The 17,448-nt window shown below is 42.1% G+C and overlaps 1 protein-coding gene and 1 long non-coding RNA gene across 3 annotated transcripts in view; both read left to right on the plus strand.

Annotated features, from left to right (window-relative positions):
- aqr (aquarius intron-binding spliceosomal factor) overlaps nt 1-3,594 on the plus strand; it is a 46,007-nt gene extending 42,413 nt beyond the window's left edge. Inside the window, exons 34-36 of the mRNA XM_086155077.1 lie at nt 356-530; nt 1,621-1,731; nt 3,149-3,594. Coding sequence (XP_086011203.1) covers nt 356-530; nt 1,621-1,731; nt 3,149-3,415 — 553 coding nt within the window. The 3' untranslated portion in view covers nt 3,416-3,594. The remainder of the gene's footprint in view (nt 1-355; nt 531-1,620; nt 1,732-3,148) is intronic.
- A 1,252-nt stretch (nt 3,595-4,846) lies between these two features.
- LOC147237857 (uncharacterized) lies at nt 4,847-8,313 on the plus strand. 2 transcript variants are annotated; one of them, XR_015107111.1, is made up of 3 exons: nt 4,847-4,974; nt 5,354-5,532; nt 7,715-8,313. It is a non-coding gene; the product is annotated as an uncharacterized LOC147237857 (long non-coding RNA). The 2 variants fall into 2 exon arrangements; XR_015107108.1 differs by lacking the exon at nt 4,847-4,974 and having other exon boundaries at nt 5,264-5,532.
- Nucleotides 8,314-17,448: the final 9,135 nt, after the last annotated feature.

Consider the following 17,448-nt stretch of genomic DNA (forward strand, 5'->3'; position numbering starts at 1 on the left):
CAACTGCACGGCAAGCACGCCGAGCCTCCCTGCCCTCTCCGATATTCCCTCACCCCTTTGTCTCACCCTCTCTATGCCCTTTGTCTATCACCCTGCTATTTCTCCCCCAGCTTCACCGTTTGTATCTTATCTTTAACTAAACCTCTGTCCTCCCACACAACACCTTTCTTTTTCCCCTGCTCTTTCTTCCACAATGTTTTTCCTTGCTCATTTTCGCTTTGATCAATTTGCCAGCGTTGCACACCAAATTTCCTTTTCGTACCATTCTAAAAGTTTGACGCGTTCCGCCGACACCTCCCCGAACGCATACTCTTCTTAACTTTGCGCCGTGTGTGTTTTCCCTCCCGCTCTGCAGGGACGTGAGACGCCTGGTGGTGGCGATGTCGAGAGCGAGGCTCGGCCTCTACATCTTTGCCCGCGTCTCCCTGTTCCAGAATTGCTTTGAGTTGACCCCGGCCTTCAACCAGCTCACGGACCGGCCGCTGCAGCTCCACATCAGACCGCAAGAGTACTACAACCAGGAACAGCCTGTGTGTAGCACGCCGCTTTCTTCTAGCACAATAATCTCCTACTCCATTAAATGTACTTGATAATGAACCACTCAAGCTCCAGATTTACTGATAAGAACTGAGCTTAATCTTCACACCCCCCTCAGCTTTTTTCCACACCAGTGCACGTTTCCAACAGTTTCGTGCTCGCCACCGTCCCTCACGTCACCGCTGCCCAAACCCCAGGACTCTAGTGTAATCGCGACTCTATATTCTGAATGGAATCTCCATTCCCCCCGACTTGTCGTAGGTCTTAAAGCAGCCTTACCCCGAGGCTCTGGCCTGTTAACAGCATTCTGCAGGGGCCATCTGCAAGCATGGAGGAGGGGGGTACCGGAGTATGGCCCTGGCTATAATTAACCCCCGAAGGTCAAATGGTAAAATTTCTCTCCCAAATCCCACCAGGCCGGGATGGGTGGACTGTCGTCTGGTCGCCGTGTCTGGACGAGTAAAGCGCGGGTGGCAACAGGGGTGTCTAAAATACCCTGTAGTCTGTGACACTTCCTCTGACTCCGGAGTGTTCGTTCCCACTGGGGACAGCTCTTTTGGGCACACACATGCGACCCCTTCTTAGCGAGCTGAGTGTGCGTGTCTGTGTGTGTGTGTTTGTGTGTGTGTGTGTGTGTGTGTGTGTGTGTGTGCGGAGTCAGTAAAAAAATGCAGACACTTACACGCAAATGCTGTAAAAAAAAAAAAAGAAAAAAAAAAAAGTTGTGTATCTCACACTCAAAGGGACCCATCACGGGCAACCAAGCAGGGCTCCTAAATACCTCTCACGAGTGCACATTGCAAGCACCATTGGCTGGTATTGGACAGACCATAAAACACGGTCTAATCACTGTCACTTACTGGCAAGCCCTTTAAAGCCCTGATATATATATACTTCTTTTTACTGATAGTTTAACACCAATGAAACTATTCACAGTTAAGTTTTATTACATTCAAATCATGCGTAGGGGAACTTGGATACGATGCCCAAAAGACCACAGCAGGCATCGGCCATGTTACCACGGCAACAGATGCGGTTCTCCATGGTGAGGCTTTTAACACTCGGTGTTTTTTCTCGTTTCAGCGCGACGCGTCCGAGCAGCCCGACCAGGTTGTCAAGAACATGCCGGAAATGGCGAACCTGGTATACAACATGTACATGCACATGATCCAGGCCTCCCAGAACTACAGACAGGTAGGGAAGCTGGTGCCGGTGTTTGCCAAAAATAAAATCACTTTAGCACAGTTCAGCTCCGTCTTCCAGAAATCCACATTTATCCATCACATCCCGAGACAGCAAGTTTTATTCATATTCTTTTTGGTATGGACACACACACACTCACACACACACACTAGGATTAAACTTGCTGTGATGGATTTCCTTCGGTTGGATTCCGGGGGGGCCCGTGGGATCAGTGTAGACCCGCAGGTCTTTTTCACTCTGCCTTCAAGGATTGAAAGGGGTGGTTTGGGGTGGGGGGATGGGGGCGCAGAACCGTGGTGTAAAAATACGGATGTAGGTGATGCAAAGGAGAGGATAGTGAATCAGGTGGAGGGAAATAATGATGCCTCTTATCCTTTTTTTTTTTTTCTTTTAAAAAGCCACTGTTTAGATGTCAGTAATATTTATATGCTAGAAATTGTACTGTACATGATCTAAAAACAACTATGATATACCCGAATGAGTGCCCCAATGAGACATTGGATTTTATATTAAAGGCGGTTAGCGTTTCCACCTCATGGTAAGAAGGTCCCCGGTAAAAGTCCGACCGGGAGCCTCCCTGCCTGGGGTCTCTGTGTCTGCTTTGGTTTCCTCCCACAGTCCAAAAGCATGCAGGAGGTTCAGCAGAGGTTCTAAATTGCTGAAATGTGCGGATGAACGAGTGAATGGTTTATGGATGTACATCTCTATATGATGAGTGAATGGCTAAATGTCTGGATGACATCTGAATGAGAGGGTGAATGGTTGTATGTCTATATGAGATGTGAATGACAGGGTGAATGTTGTATGTCTACATATTATGTTAATGAGAGGGTGAATGGTTGAATGTCTATATGACATGATAATGAGTGAGTGAATGGTTGAATCTTCTATATTATTGTGAATAAGAGGGAATGTCCTTATGATGGGTGGATGAGGGAGTGAATTGTTCATTGTCTATGAGGTAAATGAGAGGGTGAATGGCTGTATGTCTCTATATGCGGCTTTGGGATCGACCGGCGGATGACTGGGAAACGGCTCCCTGCTATCCTTAATACAGGATAAGCCGTACAGATAATGAATGAATGAAGGAATGACTGAATGAAATGAAGTCTAAGGCAGACTGAGCGCTCCTGCACACGACACACACTCAAAATGTCGGGCAGCACTGATGTTAAAAAAGAACCGCAAAGGAAGAATTTGCCATTAGCATGTTTTGATATTCGACATCTGAATGTCAATTCAGTATTTTCTTGTCACAAGAGCATTGTGAGCAAATCCAGACAAAAAAGCAAAACAATTGAGCAGAACACACTGTGCATTTATTTTTCAGGCCAAATGTAAACCTAAAAACATACTTTACATCCTTTCCCCCTCTCTCTCTCTCTCTCTCTCTCTCTCCCTGGTGTAGCAACAGCAGCAGAAAATTGTTCAGCCACCGAAACAAGCGGAGGCAGATGCCGTGGCAGAGGAAGCGCCAGCGAGTGCAGAGGGACAGCAGGAAGAAACCCCCATGGAGGAGGGAACCCCAGACGCAGGGGCCGCCCCCGAGCCAAAGTCAGGGGACGGCGGCGGACAAGAGGAACAGAAACCAGCAGAGCACGCCAAGATGCCCGAGCACCCTGGCAGAGACAGTGACAGCGACGGGGAGAGCGAGGGAGACGAGGAGGCGCCATAAAGCTTCTCAGATACGAGGTCTCGTTTCTAATGAAGAGTCGGACCAAGCAGGATTTCTCTCAGAAATGATAGATATTCAGTTGTGACTGTTATTTTTGTTCCGTCTTGTTTGAAGCTCCTGGAATTTTTGAGACATCATTTTGTAATCAGCAGTATCTTTTTATTAAAATAAGCCTAAAATATGTTGCCAGACATTTTTTGCGTATAAGGATAAATGTGCCTATTATACCTTTCAAGAATTTCGAAAAAATAAGGGTCTGGGGGCCAATTTTTTTTTTCTGCCTAAATCAGCTCTTCGCTCATTGGTTGTAAAATCGGTGTGAATATGCAAGAAATAGCCTAAATGTTAAGAGAATGGGCCAAAATATTTACAAAAAATTAAGTGATCCCTCCAATATATTATATAAACATTATAATCATCATGTAATATATATATATACACTGCTCAAAAAATAAAGGGAACACTTAAAAAACACATCCTAGATCTAAATGAATAAAACATTCTTATGAAATACTTTGCTCTTTACACAGTTGAATGTGCTGACAACAAAATCACACAAAAATGATCAATGGAAATCAATTGTATCAACCCATGGAGGTCTGGATAAGAATCACACTCAAAATTAAAGTGTAAAAACAAACTCCAGGCTGATCCAACTTTGATGTAATGTCCTTAAAACAAGTCAAAATGAATCTGTGTTGCTTCCTGAGTGGACACTATGATTTCACAGAAGTGTGATTGACTTGGAGTTACATTGTGTTGTTCAAGTGTTCCCTTTATTTTTTTGAGCGGTATATATATATATATATATACAGATTTATACTGCAGAGCTTTTATTTCGGTAGGTCAAGATCTGCTTTTAGCTCAGGTACACCAGGTAGTTCTTATCTCTACAACATATTGGCACTGAGAAATTGAGTGTATAGTCATCTGCCTCAGCAAAAAAAACCAAAAAAAACTGTATGACTCCATCAGTTTACGTTCTTCCCCTCGCGCAGCTGGAGGCGCACTGTAGCCTGACCGTCTCAGCCTGTATCTGCTACTTGAGCACTAAGCTGCATTTATAGGTCAGTCACTTCACTCAAGGGCCAGCATGCACGCCGGGGGGGGGTCCCCACCGAGATGTGCAGTATCTCGACCCTTGCTAACATGGGGAGCTCTGCAAAAATAACAAACATGTTAAATCAGTTGTTCATTTATTCTAACTAAATATCTTCAGGTTTGACCTTGATGTGACCCCCCACCCCACCCAAAAAAGTTGGACATTTGGAAGCTGAATTCCAATCTGGATGTTTATACTAAAATCAAATAGGTCAACCCGGTCCGGAGCCCCTGGAGTCATAAACACAGACCGGAAACACATTCATTATCACGCACCAGAGATTGGTTTCCGGCGCGCCACACTCCAGGTCAGCCGCACATCTGCCGGAGCCTGGGCCGCTCCAAAGACCTGATGGAGGAACATGCGTTGACTGATGCGGACAGACAAATACTCCGCGTTCACTCGAGCGAAGTGCCTTTTCTGTTTTCCTGTCTTCTGGCTCCAGCTCGAGGTTCACGTGAGTATTTTAGAGCAGGGATTGAGATTCTTTTTTAGTGATTGGAGATTAACTGGGAAGTTAGATTAGGGGGATTATCTGTCTCAGTTGCAGTCACGGTAGAAAAGTTGCAAACTTTTATGAAGTAGTTACCTTTTATTCAGCAAACTAACCCTTTCATTCAATCACCATTGATGCATATACACATTATATCGATATAATGCAAATGCATTGTGCATAATACAATAAGTGAAGAGTTTCCCACACACACACACACCCGTGAATGAGGCCTTCAGACTCATGACAGCAGTCATACTTCCTCGGTCACATGAACGTCTGCATTGTGTAACATTCTCTCTCCGCTTGCTCGCCATCGCTGCCGCTAACTGTTTTGGGCCAGCTGGACTCCTCGGAGAATCCGTTGCTTGTGGTGCCTCGTTGTAGTGAATTACAGCTAACTGGTGGGAAGTGGCCATCTCTCTGCTCGCACAACATCGCCGTTGTGTCCCCGGACTGCATCTCACACACCGGAGTGAAGGAGAAAGTGAAGGCTCCCTCTGCATCTCTCCACTGCTGAAGGTGAACATGTCTTTTGTACTCCCCCCACAGGTATTATTTGGGTTAATAGTTACCTTGCAAAGCTCTCAGCTCTAAATACTGCTTCATACTGGGTGTGTGAGTCGGGACTAACTGCATGCCGTGCGACTCGTGCAGTCGTTCACCGTCGCCGCTGTAAGTTTTTTTTCCTTGGTGATGACTTGCAGAACTGTTGTAGAACCGGTAATTTTTCCAACGGGGATTTGAGACTCCTGAGAATTTTATTTTCTTAACATCTATCTGTTATTCAATGCTTATTCTTCACATCTCTGTAATTTTTTACAATTTTTTGCAAATAACATTCTGCATGTGTTTGGACCCATGCAGACACAAAACATGCAAACTCCGCACAGAAAGACCTTTTATTTTCTGAGATTTAATCAAAAGCTAAAGTCAGCGGAGTTGCGTGAAGCGGACCGCAGGTCTGAATTCTTGATTTTTGTTGTTCCTTAAAACCACGAGAAATGCCACGAAACACTCCCATAGAAGGTGTCATTTCTGAACCCTGTGTCGCAACAGGAAACATGACATTTAACCCGAGTTGAGGAACCGTTGGAAATGTGGTGGCTTGTTTTTTTTTTTTTTTTCTCCAAAAGCCTCAACCGTCTCCGGGAATCAGGCCTGAACACTCCTTAAAACCATCACTTCCACAATCTCTACTTTTCAGTGCTGAGCCTCCAGGCTTCTAGTCATCTCTTGAATTTGCTCCTCTTAGAGAAACATCATTTTGCAGAAATCCCTGGAGAATGTTTTTAGCTGTGCATAATAGATTCAGCACGTTGCGCGGCACACATATTAGCAGGTTTTCTGCGCCGATAATGGGACTGGCACAGTATATCTTAAAATAGCAGCACGCCGTGCTCTTGTTATCAGTGGCGACAATGAAGCGCTCATTACTGAAGTTATTCGTGATCTGATCTGCTGCTAGTTGGTGACTAATTTGCCAGGGCTGTGGCGGAAGTGTCGGTTGACCACACCGGTCGGCGGACAGACGTGGCGGTTATTGCTGGAGTTTGCTGTCTTATCATGCTTCGTGAAGGCCACGTCCTAATCCCGATAAGTACATCCAGATCATCAGCGGGGCACATCTCGATCTGATAATCTCCTGCCACCCCTGAGGAGACGCGACCGCTCACGGGATGTCACGACTGACACACTGTCAGGAGGAGAGGGTGGGACCGATGGGACCACAGGGTATTTGTCAAAATGTGATCATGTATCCCGATATGGCTGGCTACGTTGTAGTATGAGAGAAAATTAGCCTCCAAAATATTCCGTAACAAGGTAAGGTATCTGCGTTTCCTGAATGTTTTGCTAAATGGAAGAAGAAATTTAAATTCACTTTTCTTTGTTTCTTCTCTCATTCCTTGATTATTATTATTATTATTTTTAACTCTTGGAGGTGGGGGGCGGCTGAGGCCTTTCTCAGCTGTCATTAGGCGAGAGGCGGGGTTCGCCCTGGACCAGTCGATCGCAGGGCCAGAGACATTCAAACATACACTCTCTCATTCTCACATCACAAAGAGACATACAACCATTTACACATTCAGTCACATCATGTGAATGACATGTTATGGGAATCAATAAAGTATTATCATAGTGCGAGATTCAACCATTCGCCCTCGCACGTCATTTTGAGACCTTCAAAATTCACTTCAGAAGGCGGCCTGTCGGGTTCGAACTCAGGGTCATATTGCATGTTGTGAGGGAAAAGCACGGGCTGCTGCACCACCATTTTCCTACTTATTTTTCCATTCATTTTCAAGAGTTAAGAAACTTTCTCTGAAACGTCCAGAAAATTAACAGGTGTATGTTTTTACTGAAAGGTTTGAATTTTAAAGCCTTCTTTCATTGCACCTTTCTTTTTTCCTTCCCTGTCATTTCCTTTTAACTTTGTTTATTCTGTGTTTGCTTTGAAACACAAAGGCGTCGCTCGAAGGTCATTTTTTGGACGTCCTTTTCTCGCCGGACGTGCGGCTACTGAAAATCACAACTAAAGGGAGCAGGATTATCCGTGCAACATTGTGGAGAGCGTTATAAAACCTTGAAGAATTGAAAATGAGAAAAATTAACATTGAATTCTTTATTCGACATGAATGTATTTACCTTTTTTATCTGAGGAGAACGCAGCCGCTCTAAACCTTCTCCCCCTGCCCCCCAGCAGACAAGGATGGGCAGCTGCGGGTCCTGTTTCGGGTGCATCATCTGGCTGGTGGTTCTGCTATGCTTCGGCTGGCCTCTCAGCATCACCTTGGGGGGTCTCTATGGTCTCATCAGCCCCCTCACCACCTGCCTGGGGTTGGACCGCCTCTCTGACCTCCTCCTGGAGGGGGCCAACCTTGGCCGGACGTGCGCCATGAACATGAGGCACTGCAAGCCGCTGTGTTAAGATCCAGCCTCGCAGGTACAGGAACCGAGGAGCTCAGTGACTGATCACAGGAGAGTAACTTTTGTACAGAACCTTCTTGCCTTTCAAAGATACCGAAAAAAAACACGTCGGCGGAGTTTGGAACTTCGTGGTTGATTGTAACACAAAGAAAGGGTCCAGAAAATTGATTCACCGGTTCTGCTGCTGTGCATCCACCTGGGGTTTTGCTTGGATATGAAATAGGCCTTTTTTTTTTGTGCCGGCTGTATAATTCACAATGAAGCTGCCTGGAGATGATAAGGGTGAAAACGGCAATTTTAACAATAGGAAATGCTTAGACTCGTAAATGACTCCATGGAAACTCGTAATACGATTAAAACTGCTTTGAACCCGCACCCTCTGCGTTTGTGTTGACTCATTTGTGTAGGAAATCCACAGTGCAATGTTTTAGGGTAAATAAGAACAGATGTGGAAAGCATGAGATATGAACAGATTTCTGGTGTACGGCATGTCTCACTCTTTAAGGTGAGATATGTTTGTGTTTGGGGAGGGCTCGGGCTTTTCCCCAGAGGAGTTTAAAAAACAAGGGAAATGTTTGACAAGGTGCGAAATATCAACTCCGACGCCACCAGGTGCATACCATTCAGACAACATCTTGAAGTGAGAAGCAAAGTTTGGCCCTCTTGAACTGGCATTTTGTGGAAAAGTCCCATCATGCGGTTTAAAAATTAAATCTAGCGGAGTAGATTTAACTGTTAAGATGGTACTCCAGGTGTCCTGCGGGTCTCCCATTAGTCTCCTAATACTTTATTTACATCTTCTCTTCAGTGAGACTGTTCCCTGCAGGAACAAGATATATATTGTTGCGTTTTAGTCAGGGAAAAAACCTGGTTGACAGTAAAACGTCTGTTTAATAAACAATAGCTGTTGTTGGCCATAGCCACGCCACACAAGCCTGCAATACAACTAACATTTCCTGCTCAATTCCAGGTAAAAGAAAAAAACAAAACAGAATTCCTTGCACCCCAAACCACACCCACAAAATCCCCAGCAACCCCAAAATCACACAGAAAGAAGCATCAACATAAACCCCAACATTCGTCAGTATATTGCAGTATACTATATATATTTTTATATATATATATATATATAAAAATATGTGTATAAATATAAAATAACATTCGTGACCCGCTAAAATATACATTGTAGTGACTCGCTACTATATAGATAGATAGATAGATAGATAGATAGATAGATAGTGTGTGTATATATATACATAAGTGTGTATATATATGTATATAGTGTAGCAAGTCACAAATGTTGGGGTATATATATATATATATACATATAAATATATGTATATATATCTATATATATATATATATACACATATACATGTATATATATTGGCATACATATACATTAACTCTTCCAAATAAAAGGGGAAGGTTTGTCTGCAGTTTGGTTGCCATAGAGATGAATTCTCCTAAATCATGACTTAACAAGGCAAGGATTAAGGCGAGAGATACCTTTCAAATCTAAGCTCATAAATTAAGACCCAAACTGCACATATATACTGTTAGATATGTCAGTAGAGTGAGTTCATAATCCCCCATTTCCATTTCTTCATACCGTTTACAAATACCGGTGCCTGCCACACATATCCAGCTGTCAGGAAGTTTAATTAAAAGCAGTTGTTTACTTCTTTCTGTTATTTTGGTTTAAACCAGGGTGCAACCATTCATCAGTCTCAATCAATACATAGTCAATAATATGCTTTACGTGAGTAGGTAAACATCGGTGCAAATATTTTAAAGTCCCTGTTGCAATCCTATGTTGCAGTTTTCATTGTAGTAGTTATTTTGTTCGCTGTTGCGTTCCGTTTGAGTTTTGTGAGCTAATGTCGACGCAGCTGATCTTGAAAAGGTGTTTACGGTCACGCGACAATCAAAGGCTACTGATTTTTAAACCATCTCTGATTTCAAGATATAGGCTAATATTATATGTTTGTCCGGTTAATCAACATCGTAGCATGGTGCAATGCAAGTAAACCTCAGCACCCTGCCTCGTTTATAAGAGATACAAAATAAAAATATTGCACAAAGAGAAGCTTGCACAAGAAAGCTATACTGAGTAAAGAGAACCACGCCGGGTTTATGCTGAGCAAAGATATCCATTTCCTGTTCTGGTAGTCATTGTGATTTAAATTATCTGTAGTCAATACTTTCCATTATGTCAATGAATGAAATGGTATTGTTGTAATGCAAGGGGCGCCGCTCACAGATGGACCTTCAGGGAACGATCACTCCTCAGCTACACGTCTTTCTGTGGAGACATTTATCCGTCCGGCTCACCCTATCCTATCCTAGCTGACACTTACCGCTCCCGTAAGGTCATTTCAAGCCACGGCAGCCGGCTACTTCCAGAGTGGAAAAATAAAAACCTCAGAATGTCCTGCATGCCGCCGGCAAAAACAACAACAACAATAATAGTAACAATCTCAGGTGATATTGTAATCATAATGGAACACCGTTTTCTGAAGCAGGTTTTCAGCACTTGCTAACCAATCTTATTTAATGCTTTTTAATTCCCCTTTTTAATGCAACTTTAAATGCCATTGTCCAACAATAGATACATTTATTTATAATAATCTGAATCATTTGTATCTGGAATTGACTTTGCACCGTAGCAGATACATATGACCTTCTCAGTGACAATGAAACTGAAGAAACGGTTGAATTTAACATTGTGTGCGAGTATTAGTGCATATTTCTCAATTTGTTTCCTTTCTGCTGCAACTCTGGTGTTGTAACTTGGTGCACTGTAAGAACACCAATTGAAGGGTTCCTCTTCTCAGTGGTCATTATTTATTCTATTTAATAACATTTAATACTTTTTATTGAACCACGGAAACCCTGTTAATTCAAGAACACATCAGATGTACATGTTTGAATACACCTGCTATACCATAATTATACAATTGCATGTTCTGAATGAGAGCATAGCCCCTGTGCATTCATTCACACTAATATTTCTGTGTCCTTTCTGTGTGTGTGTGTGTGTGTGTGTGTGTGTGTGTGTGGGGGTACATTCTGTCCTGGTTAAGTTGGTACTTGCATTTATACAGGCAAGTATCTCAGGGGGGATTTTAACCTGTGTTTTAATTCCATTTTATTCAGGCCAATTCCTGGTTCCAACCCCTGTGACTCACCCCGGTGTGCTCTGAGCTATCATGACATACAAGGGGAGGGGATGCTTGTGCTTGACCAAACATTTAAAGAAATATCATGGTAAATTAACATTTTTTTCGGTTCCTTGTATATATTAAATTAGTGACCTTAAATCACCTTTTCCCGCCTCGCTGTTGCCGGAGTCAATTTGTGGAGCTTTAGTGAAGCACCGAGGTTCGAGGCCAGCGGTTGATCTTCTTATTAAAGAAGTAATAAATGGAAAATGTTGTCAGCTGTATCTCGTGGGCTAATAGAGTGCAAGAGGTCAAGGAGTCTGGTTCATATTCATTTTATTTTTTAGCTTGCAGACGAGCCCTGATGTGCGGAAGCACAGTTGCAATAAAACACCTCTGGGAGAAGTTCTCCGCGCCCCAGTGCAGAGTCACTGTCTTATCATTTCAAAAACAAATAATCATGATTTTGTTTTTCCATGTTCATTTTCTTGGAAATAGTTTTCATTTCATCATATGATCTATTTCAGAATATTGGTATTGTAAATTTTATCTTATCTTATTTACTTTTATTTTATTTTATTTTATTTTATGTTATTTTTCAGGGTGAGACTGTTTAATCTGAGATTTAAAGTAAACCTCCCCCCTGCTTGCTTCATTCTGCTGTAGTTTGCTGATGTCATGGTAATATCCGGGTCATATATTTGCCAATTTTTAAAGTGCATTTTTGCTGATCTTTCTGTTTGCTTTCTTTTTGTTTTGTCTTGCCTTTTTCTTGCACCTCTTCACATTATTCATGGAGTACAACATCACTGCTCCGACCTTAAGACGCATCATTTTATAATGTAATTCCTGCCTGATTAATTTCACACCTGTTTACATTTCCTCCACAAAATAATCAGTGCATAAAACAAGATTACTAAATTAAAGGTCTAGTCACTGGCTGGCCTGTTCGGTGACCCAGATGACTCGGGCCTCTCCGCACAGGTCATGAAACCGAGCAACAAACTATTTCCCCGGGAGACAAGTAAGTTTTAGTGTTGTTGGATAATTCCAGTCCCTGCTACGGGAAGTCAATTGGAAAGTTTAAATAGATGCCATAGCGTGCAAAAGTATATTTAGTGGATCCACTGAGATGAGGTTACCCCACACCTTACTTTTGACTGATACCTTGGACTCTCAGCGACCGGGAGAAAAGGCTGAGGACTTACAGGGATCCTTCAAAGGACTTACCAAAATATTCTTGCTGAGCTTACCTACAAATCTGGGTAGCTGTCTGTTTTTTTGTAGCTTATTCAAATTGCCTCATGAATATTTAATCTTCAATTCCTGGCACTTTTTAACCTCCCTTTCCACCCCTCTTTGTCAACTGATGCCCCGTGACAAACCTCACTGGCTCTTAAAGATATGGCTCATTCTCCGGGACAAATATTTTTTTTAATATGAGGTAGCCAAAGCCCAGATGTATACTGCAATATTTATGAGTGATATATGAGACCCAGTTAAGATTGCTTTCTTGTCTGCTCCGCGCCGATCCCAAATATCCCGAGGACAGAAGCTACTCACCCCTCTCCCCCGCCTCTCAAGAATCAGACAGAATCTTAATTTTAACTTTGTTCCCCCTCTTTCCTCTTAGACTCCTAGCAGCGGGTTCAGCGGGAGACGGGCCCCGGAGCCGAGCTGACAGTTTTACCAGAAGGCTGGAGGGTGAAAGAAAAATGAATCTGGTGAATTTTTTATTCGGGTCTGAGAGTTGCGGGGGGGGGGGGGAGAACGCTGGCTGGAGATGCTGCAGGGAGACCTGGGAGACAAAAAAAGAGTGAGAGAGAGAGAGAGAAAGAGGTTCACTAGATTTTGCCATTTCAAGAAAAATATCAGCCAAATTTTAAATAACTGGGAAAAGCATACCCTTTTATTTGATCGGGCATCTTCACAGATTTTGCAATGCAGGGGAAGGAATACATGAATACTAACACACACGCAACAACAAACTAATCATATTGATATAAAATCTGGAAAAGCAGAAGTGAACGAGAAACAGTATCGAAAGTCCACATCTGTCACAAATGATGACTTTGTGTCACTGCAAAAATCCATTCTGACAGCTTCCATTCCAGTAAAATGTCATAGGATCCATCATAGCTGCCGGGAAATATCCAATACCTCAGCCTAAAGAGGGCAGCTGCGTATGGGAATGAATCCGAGCACTGTATTCAATGGGTTTTCTGCCATGAGTTAAGACGGGCTCCAGCAGCAGGACTCCCAGACACAGTCATGGTCCAGGAGATGTCAAGGGACGGGAAACATGTCGTCACGTCATTCTTCTTCAGGTCTTTAATTTGAAAGAGAGCCTTATGATAGAAACACGGCAGGGGCCGTTCAGATTTGGCTGGTGACAGCACCCCTCTGGCACCACCCATTGGTCCACTGATAAATTTTACTGTTAAAACAAAAATAAAATGGATTTATTTATTTATTCAAAATATGATAAGGATCAATTAATTAATCGTCTATTGTACATGTCTGGCACTCAGGGTCCCACTGGTGATGAATCCAATCCCAGTTACACAGGGCAAGAAAGCAGTTCCTGGTCAATCACAAGGGAAAATAGTAATAATGATAAAAATAAAATAATTAAAATAGACATATTGAAATATGATAATAATAATAACAGATAATAATCATTATAGTATATTATGTAATAATAATAATAATAACAATGATAATGATAATAATGATAATAATTATAATAATAATAATAATGATGATAATAATAATGATAATGATAATTGGTATTATAATTGATAACAACAACAATAATAACAACAACAATACCGTGCTTTGTTGTTATGTCATATTTATATTATACAGATATCATTATTAGTAGAATAACAATGATAACATTATATTATTATTTTTAATAATATTAATAGTAATAACATAACGTAATTATTATAAGCAATAATAATAATAATAACAATAATAACAATAATAATAATAATAATGATAATGATGATAATAATAATAATAATAATGATAATAATTATGAGAATGATGATGATGGCGATGATGATATCAACGGGTGGCACAGTCTCACTGTGGTTTGCGCTTTTGCCCCACGGCAAAAAGATCCCTTGTTTGATTCCCACTTCTGTGCCTCCATGTTGTACCCGTGTCTGCGTGGGTTTTTCCCTGAGGCTCTAAAATGCCCAGACATGTGAATGAGAGAGTCAATAATTGTTTGTTTATATGATGAGTGAATAGTAGTATGACTTTATATAAGATTATCTGTGGTTGCATGGCTCTGTCTGACCTGTGAATGAATGACTGAATGAATGCCCCTGTATGAATACAGGACTGTCTCAGAAAATTAGAATATTGTGATAAAGGTCTTTATCATCTGAAATGCAATTACAAAAACAAAAATGTCATACATTCTGGATTCATTACAAATCAACTGAAATATTGCAAGCCTTTTATTATTTGAATATTGCTGATTATGGCTTACATCTTAAGAAAACTCTAAAATCCTATCTCAAAATATTAGACTGTCCGAAAAAGTAATTTTTGTTTTTTTAATTGCATTACAGAATATAAAGAACTTTATCACAAAACTCTAATTTCCTGAGACAGTCCTGTATATGACCCTATTATAACACTACTACTACTACCACTACCACTACTCACCAATAATAGAAATGATAACGATAACAATAACAATAACAATAACAACAACAACAACAACAACAACAACAACAACACTATTAGTAATAAATTATGTCTTCTCACTGCTTTGACTTTTGATCAACACAGCGATGCCCACCACGTGGGAGAGACAGTTGGTATTGACTTAGGCTTTGATGAAGTGCTGAAACGCTGCAACCCACGATTGGGACATTCCTATATATGCACAAATTATTGATTTGGGTTCAAAAACCTGCCCACATCAGTCAAGTGACTTCCCCCTCCGGGCTCGTTGAAAGGGTTTGCACTGTTTATGATGCGAAATACTCAAAGAAAAAAAAAATCAATAAAGTTCTTGTTCCAGACAGTTTTGTCCTTATTATCTCATTTCTTTTGCCCAAGTAATGCAGTAAATCTCCCGAGGTGTTTTGAGTAGGAGGAGGACGATCATGCCACAGTCACTTAATCTCTATTGCATTTCGGGTGAAAGTCACATCTGGGCCTAGCTGAGCAGCCTCCATATGTCTGCGTCTGAACCCGAGCGGTGACGGGAGCTTCTTGTGTGTGCTGAAAGGAAACATTTGAGAAATTCAGAACACCAATGTACATTGTCATTGACAGCGTACAACAGCCCTTGGCTAGGGGAACCATTAACACATTGAGAAATAGTCACAAGCAAGGCTGTGATTTACAACTAATGAGCACGCTGTCACAGGGTCCAATCCGAGACGAAAGGGTCGTCCGCCATTTCCCCTTGATCTCAACGCCGCTGTGCTCCATAAACCGACTTTACCGAGCCGGGATGATAAAATGTTAACGTTATTTGAATACCGGGGCAACGGGACGCACAGCCTACTGCTCATTACATAAGACCAAAACAAAGAGTCACACAGTGAGGGGTTATGGCTCGGGGTCGGGTGACAGCAGCATATGATTCATGGCTCGCTGTGCCCTTTTGTCTTGTCCTCCTTGTGGTGGGACCATCCACTGCTCTTAGCCAATGTTATTTTACAGCCTTCAGACCTCGCTCTGTCTGCTGCAAGTAAACCGGCAATGTCATTTCGTATGCCTCGTTCTTGCCTTGGTGGAGGAAAAAAGAAAGAATATGGCAGATGTCACAACATGAGATGTTGCTTTTTTCTTATTGTTTTGATGCAGCGAATAACAAATATTGTCAACTTTGTTTTCTGTTTGTCTGCAAAGATTTCTGAAAGTGGGGCAATGTATTACCTTGACTTTTGTTATATCAAAATGCAATTACCAGGGTAGCGGCTGGTGTTTGCCGCGTCTGGAGATGGAATATGAATGTTGTAAACGCGACGCCCTGCAACAACCCTTGATGTTACAGGAGTCGGCCGGAACGCGTCTCGCTGTTTCTGACGGCATATCAAATGCGTCGGGTCGGGAAATATGACAAAAAAGGCTAATTTTCTGTGAGTTTCTCACAAATTGTCAGGTGACGTCATGCTGACTTCATATCCCTAATGACATTTTTGGGTGATTTTGAATGTGACCTCTTGATAATTTAGGTTTCAAGCGTTTTTTTACTAAAATATTGAGATTGCATCATGCAACATATTCTAAAAAAAAACAAAACAGAATATGTAATCGCTGTGAGATGATGTACAATATTACTATATGTATGCAGGCTATTTTTCTGGGAATGTCATTTGGTTGGCATTAAGATACCTCCCCGCCAATCAATACATATAATAAATGTAGACTCGAGAAAGCATGACTTAAGCATGAATCTTAATAGTGGACAGCATTATTCCATATGTGGACACAGCGTGCTGGAGAGAAAGAATATCAATAATGTCCAAGCAGCTCATTAGAATTACAGAAACTTGCCGACTTAATGCTAATGAGTGACTCCAGTGGCAGTCTATTATTCAAAGTGCAGGTTAAATGTGGAACTGAATAATACAACTGGTTTGAGGACATGCTCTGTAAATTGGTCTAAGACGGTGTCCTTCATCTTTGCTCAGGCGGATTCGAAGAGTGTGTGTGTGTGTGTGTGTGTGTGTGTGTGTGTGTGTGTGTGTGTGTGTGTGTGTGTGTGTGAGAGAGGGGGACTTCAAAAGAGGCAAACAGCTGCGGACACCAGCTGTGCAGCACAAGTGGTCCCTGCATTTGCTACTGCTTGTCTCCTGTCTCTCCGATTTAGTATGTTTTGGGGGTATTTTAACACAAACAAGGAGACAAAACATTAAAATAACGTTTTAACTCGGGTAAAAACGGACCGTGGTCCCCATTCAGCGGTTGTGTTTATCACGGCTGCTCAAAATGTTTTGCTACTCCAAGTCATTCTTGGGATTCAACTGGCTCAGATTCACATTCTACACTGGGGTTTTACTTGATTTAAGACACTTGTGATCCTAAATATGGACAGAAATGTGTCTGTGCGTAGAGTCAGAGAGGGATTTTATTGCTATAGGATAACGGGGATTTATGAGCTGGGAAAAGATCAAAAGGAGGTCTGTCATTGTCCCTCGGCCGTCATCACGGTCCTCCTTAAATGGGAGGCCTGCACAGATGTCTGAGCAGGAGTTCCCTGCCATTCATGGTGCGGCGCTTGTCAATGGGGCAAGGGGCTACCAAATATGGAGAAGGGGGTCGCACTGTGTGGCACCATCTCACGGACACTAAGACTATAAATTGCCCC

The sequence above is a fragment of the Fistularia commersonii genome, chromosome 1 (assembly GCF_037954325.1).
Source record: "Fistularia commersonii isolate RoL2024-O1a breed Wild chromosome 1, RoL_Fcom_v1.0, whole genome shotgun sequence".
Taxonomy (NCBI): Eukaryota; Metazoa; Chordata; class Actinopteri; order Syngnathiformes; family Fistulariidae; genus Fistularia; species Fistularia commersonii.